Genomic DNA, 6428 nt, shown 5'->3' with positions numbered 1-6428 from the left:
CAAATGCCAAAACAATAGTTATAAGCAATGAAATCCAATACAAAGATAACAAAAAAATTATCAAAAGCTAATAAACTATTTAAGATTTTTAAATGCACAAGACTTTTATGACAGTAAATCACTCTAACACACATTGAACAATAATTTTACATTTATATATAGAAAATACATACATAAATTGATGCTAAGTAATACAGTTTTTCTTTTCTTTACATCTTTCAAAACAAATTGTCACATAAGAGTTGCCAAAGCTACCATTACTATATAACAAGCACCAATGATTAGTATAATCAGCCCTCAAAGGAGACCATAACCAATGTAACACAGAGACTCGCACTCCCCTTCCCAAACCTCAAAGTACTCGTCCTCGAGACATCCCCACACCAAGTACATGAGTATCCAAGTATCCCCACCTTTGCCATTCAGTAACCATGCCGCCACTAGGATGGGTACTTGAATTTCTATTTGATTTTTATTTTTGAATGTTACTATTGGGTGTGTAATATGCTACTATGTTGAATGTTCAATGGCTCTAGTTCTTGTTATAATTTTACTATGTTCAAGTATTTTAAGTTGGTATGTTCTACTCAAACATCATTTCATAACTAGCATTTCAAGTTCTATATGTATACTATACAACACCCCTCCATATCTCATCTTTCCCTTACTATCGTCCCCTGACTGTCCCCTTGCCGTCCCAAAAATTAGGCCCATTTCCCCGCGTCTCAGAAACTTGTCCATGCATCTCACCATCCCAACGTACCCAAGTACTAGTGTTACACTGGCCATAACCCCTCCTAAATAACAAATTAAAATGTCAAGTGCTAGATAATTTTACAGTGGAATTGCATATGTAAGAGAAGACATTATATCGGTATGCTTATCAATTAAGAATGTAAATGCATTTTGATCCTAGAAATGTGTATATACTGGTAAGGTAATTTTTACTTTCGAATTACTCTTTTATTTTGTTAATAGATCATGTGATGTTGTATTAAATATTGATGATAAAAATTACATAGTTTAAATTAGAATTGTAAAATCAATATAACTGAGAAAGACACCAAAGAACTAGTGAAAACTAGTAAGTTGTTGGATAGCATCAAATACCAATTTCTGCAATTGCATGAGAAAGATACCATGTGTTTCAGATTAATGCAGTCGTTGTTTAAGGTTTGATTATGTTGTTCATTCTGCTTGTTCATAATTGAGAAGTTTATTATGTAATGTTGTTTTTGTTAAATATTTGTAATGCCTCGTTGAATCTTTGTAGTGCTTCAAATACGATTTATAAGAGTAACATTTTGTTGATTTGTACTCTTGAACTGATTGGCTGATTTTCTTTCTTCCCTAACAGTCTATTTGCTGCCTTATATTTATAATTCATTCGGCTTGTTTTTTGATATTAAAGAAAAAAAACCTGGCTGATTTTCTTTCTTCCCTGACAGTCTATTTGCTGCCTTATATTTATCATTCATTCGGCTTGTTTTTTGATATTAAAGAAAGAAAACCAACACAATGATATGTGAGAATTGAACTCTAACGTAAAAGAGTTTCAGAGCCTACTCAATTTCTCCAGGAGAGAAGACCACTAACGGTTATTGTCCACAATAACCATAACTTATTCACATCAGAGTTTTAAACTAGGGACGAATTAATTAATCAATGGTTTTAATAATGTCTATGAGACTATTTATTGTTCTTAACGTCTACACCAAAACAGCCTAGGACAAAGCCCCACAGACAAAATTAAGGGATTGCAGCCCACAGAACACGACTTGCACTGCTCCAATTAATCCAATATCTGAGGCTTAATAGGCAATCCTACATTCACTAGGAGGCTTCTGTCCACCTTGACACAGAATCACTCTTGCAGGACATTCATTCAAGCAATTGTCAGCAAAGCTACCACTAATGTTTTCAGGGGAAATGCCCCAAAATGCGGCTGGGACATCACCACTCAAGTAGTTACTCTCTAGATATAACCTGTAAAAAGGCCTCATGTTTTCAGAGCCTTCCATGGTTGCTTTCCGCCCATATTCTGCAGGAATTGGGCCTTGGAATCGGTTGTGACAAAGATACAGAGCAGCAAGGCTTCCAATGCTTGCAAAATTAGGAGGAAGTGATCCATTAATCCTGTTGAAGCTGATATCGAAGGCAACCATTTGGGTAGTTACCCCTGCTAAATTTGGGACACCCAAAGCACCGATATTGTTGTTGGACAGGTTGACCTGCTGCAGTGAAGGGTGCCCAAACAGACTACTGTCCACACTTCCGCTCAATTTATTGGAGCTCACATCCAGAACACTAAGTCTGGGCAGTGAATTCAATTTGACCGGCAAGCTTCCATTTAGCATGTTTCCCCTTAGCGTTAGTAGAGATAGCAGAGGTGGAAGATCTGTGTGTAGCTCACCTGCAGCAAAAATATTTGTCTTATTTCCACTTGCTTGCTATCATTTTTCAGACATTACAGGCACATTAAAAACCTTAATTGTTATAACCAATCTTCTAGAGTTGGAATTTAGCGATAATGCAATTCCTGGATTCGATTGTGTGAGAGCTTTTTGGATCGACATTTCAAATGACATTCTGTGATCCATTGTCAAGATGAGAAAAGAGTTGAAAGAGCAAATCACACTGATGATGGATCATAGAGTGTGATTCGAAACATCGATACAAAAAGCTTTCACACAATCTGATCCGAAGTTTGTATTATTTATATTACATGGATTCTCTTTACTTTAATAGAATATAGCCACCAACAAAACATTGCCCTGTATATTGCATATCTGACTATTACTGTTAAGAGTAGTCTAAGTGTATCAAGATCTTGTATTGATGAAGATGTAAACTCAGCATCACTTAGGTCGCTATATGACTAACTTGACGTCATTTAGATATTTACAATATAAATTTTGTCATACATCACAATTTTGACCACTACAACTTTTCCAATATGAATTCAGATATAAAAAGAACTGTACATGCTCAGATTTACATATAGTTTGGTGTATATGTCAAAAATCTAGGGCACTGGTATTTACTGCATTTTAGTTTTCACGATCAAGTACACCTTAAATTGTAGCTCTTCAGACATCAAAAATTCTGCAACTGAAATAATGTCATCACAATTCACTATTCAGGAGGCTAAACTGCAATAAAAACAACAGATGGTGGTCATATACAGCTCTGTATGCATGTATTCCTACTTAAACAGAGACATGTATGGTTTGATTCATGTATACAGCGGACAGAGCTGTGTAAGGTTATGAATTATGACCATCCACGCGATAAAACTGTAGCAAATGCACCAGGTTGTAATTCTATTCGGTCAAATTCACAAAGAAAGCTGAAAAAAATAAAACATGATCAAATTTTTTGATATAAAACATACTACCCAGTTTCTATTCCAGAGTTTTGATCAAGAAATTATCAAATTTTCTGCAATGAACTGTAGAAATAACCTCACTACATTTAGTGACTTAAGTGCTACAGGGCTTTATAAGGTAACGAGACATGACCATCCACATGATTAAACTGTAGCAAATGCACCAGGTTGTAGCTATATTCGGTCAAATTCACAGAGAAAGCTGAAAAAAATAAAACATGATCAAAAAATTTGGTATAAAACACACTACACAGTTTTGACTCCACGGTTTTGATTCAGAAATCGTCAAATTTACTGCAATGAACTGAAGAAATAATCTCAATACATTTACAGAATTCAAGTCCCAGTGATACTTATTAAACCGCATAATAACATTTCAAATGAAAAGGAATCTCAGCTTGCTTACCTGTAAGTTTGTTAAAACTAGCATCCAAACTGTGCATTGTTCTCATGCCTCTTAAAGGTGGAATTACACCACCAAAACTGTTATAGGACAAATCCACACTTCTTAAGTTAACAAGGCCATTCAATGACTGAGGAATGAACCCATCAAGCTGGTTCCTTGTTACTGACATACCTTGAAGGTTTAGAAGCCCTCCGATTGAACTAGGCAAGGACCCAGAAAACTGGTTGTTGGCCAACTTCAAGCTTGTTAACTTACCCAGCAGGCCTATTGTTTCAGGAATGACTCCACTAAAGGCATTTCCTGATAAATCAAGCCTTACCTGTTACAAATCCCGTACAAAATTAAGACTCACAGGCGCCAATTTCAGATTTTCAACAGAACGGAAATGAATCTATTTTAGAGATGCACTTCTAGATTGTGTCATTTGGTTTGTATCAACGTTTCAAATCACACTGAAAGAGCGGGAAGATTAAAAAAATTGAAATTGGTTCGTGCAGCGAGGAATGAAGCAGAAATTCTACTGCACAAAGAGCAATAAATTGGTCGTGCTTAGGTTAAAAAGCTACCATTTCACTGAGATTCCCAATGGATGGATGAAGGAATCCTTTGTACCCTGCTCCATCCAGAGTAATGCTTGTGAGCCTGCTTTCCCCTCCGGTCTGGACATCGCAGCGAATACCACAAGAAAACTGGGCTGCTGATGTTGAATCACAAGGATCTGCTGCAGAAAAGTCCCATGAATCTAAGCAGGAAGATGGGTGTATACTGGATTTGTCGATCGAGTTCTTGAAGTAAATTAGGGCTTGAATGTCGGAAGGAAGGGTAGCAGATGAAACCCCAGAGCCAAGAGTAAGGATTGTGCAGGCCACAATCAGAATGGGGACTGATTGCTCCATGCTCTGCAACCCACAACTGCATTTGAGATTACTTATGTGAAGCAATCGATGGATTGATTAGGGGTAGAGCTTGCCATTGATACATAGAGATTGTGTCTCTTCAGGCCTTGGCCTCTAGTGACCCGTGACCACTTATTGAACAGGAATTTGTACTCGTTCTTGAATTTCTCTCTTCTCACAAAATGTGAGTGAACAAGCTTGAAATTTGGAATGTTTTGTCACCGTAGATGACAGTTTGGAGAGTGACTGACTGAATCAGACGATTTTAATAATGTCTATAAGGTCGAAACAGTCTGGGAGTTTCGTGGGATTTCTGCAATGTCTATAATAATCATTTTATATACTTTATGTACTTCACAATTTGAGGACAAAAATTAAAAATTAAATATTGGAAAATATTTTTTTTAATATTATTAGATTTTTATAATTCATTTAAAATTTGTAAAATTTTATTTGTGGATTTGATTCACGCTGTAACAGACTTGCACAATTTTAATGAGAAAAAAATGTATATATAAACTTTTATTACTTATTTATGAGTATTTTTCTCTAACTTGTATTTTTATACTTATTGAGAAAAATCACACATGGCTCTACAAATTGATTTCCTTCATGTTTTTTAAAATGACTATGAAAAATAAGCCTAAAATTTGATAGTCATGTGATCACTAGTCAAAACAAGTGCCATAAGTGGTCAATATCTATCCTTATGATGCAATAATAGTATCTTATTGTGTAATTGATTTGTATATGTGTATATACATGTATATGTATATATATGTACACACACACACACACATACATATATGTATATGTGTATAATTACATACATGTGTATATGTATATATACATACATGTGTGTGTGTTTATATGCACTAGCAAAAAAATTGCATTTGTAGAATATAGTCAATTTTGGCATGCATTTGTCGAATATAGATGTATATAGAGAGACTAATGAAGAGGGGGAATGTTAGAGAGATAATGATATGGAGGGGAAGCAAGGAGAGTGTTTTATATGAAGATATGGAGATGGAGGGAGAGAAATAGATTGAGGAGGCATGAGTAGAGAGATGTAGAAAGAGGAAATAGAAATGAAAGGTAGAGAAGATAATGAGATGCAATGATTTAGATAATGAGCGAGGAAGGTGACCAATTAATAAAAGAGCTATAGGAAGTGATACAAGAGAGGTAGAGAAGAATACACACACACACACACACACACACACACACACACACACACACGTGTGTGTGTGTGTAGAGAGAGGGATAGGGGGGATATAGACAAGTCATAGAGGGATTTGGAATGGGGGAGGGAGGAGAGAGATTGAGAGATTAGTATAAGTATATTATTTATTTAGTATGTTAGGTTATTTTTAATATCAAGCACATACTATATATAATATTAAGTTGTATATTTATTAATGTCGATAGGCGTTCTACAATGCTAGAATGGGTGGAGTGGGATGGTGTGAGCGTGTTAATGTTAATTTTATTCTTCTAGGTTAAATTTGACAACCATCTACATGTCAAAAGTTTACATCTTATTATAAATAGAATATATAATTTTTAAAATAATTTAATAAATACCATATTAAATATTTGTTTAAATTATAATATTTGGAGATATAAATCATCCATTTTTAAGATATCAAAATAAAGAGCTTAAGTTAGTAAAAAACTAAAAAAATGGAAATAAAGGAAATATAAATAATTTTAGATGTAGTAAATTAAGTTATAA

General features: G+C 34.8%; 1 protein-coding gene across 1 annotated transcript; it reads right to left on the bottom strand.

The window, feature by feature from the left end:
- Positions 1 to 1654: 1654 nt before the first annotated feature.
- On the bottom strand, positions 1655 to 4996 carry LOC149580248 (uncharacterized). The gene is made up of 3 exons (XM_089790066.1): positions 4361 to 4996; positions 3795 to 4113; positions 1655 to 2413 (listed from the first exon to the last, which is right to left on the bottom strand). Exons 1-3 carry the CDS (start codon positions 4688 to 4690, stop codon positions 1812 to 1814), a joined length of 1251 nt encoding a protein of 416 aa, XP_089646192.1. The 5' UTR covers positions 4691 to 4996; the 3' UTR covers positions 1655 to 1811.
- Between the last annotated feature and the right edge of the window lie 1432 nt (positions 4997 to 6428).

Source organism: Cupressus sempervirens, chromosome 1, assembly GCF_028749045.1.
Source record: "Cupressus sempervirens isolate cs-2001-9-10 chromosome 1, ASM2874904v1, whole genome shotgun sequence".
Lineage (NCBI taxonomy): Eukaryota > Viridiplantae > Streptophyta > Pinopsida > Cupressales > Cupressaceae > Cupressus > Cupressus sempervirens.
This window is presented reverse-complemented; position numbering and strand designations above follow the sequence as displayed.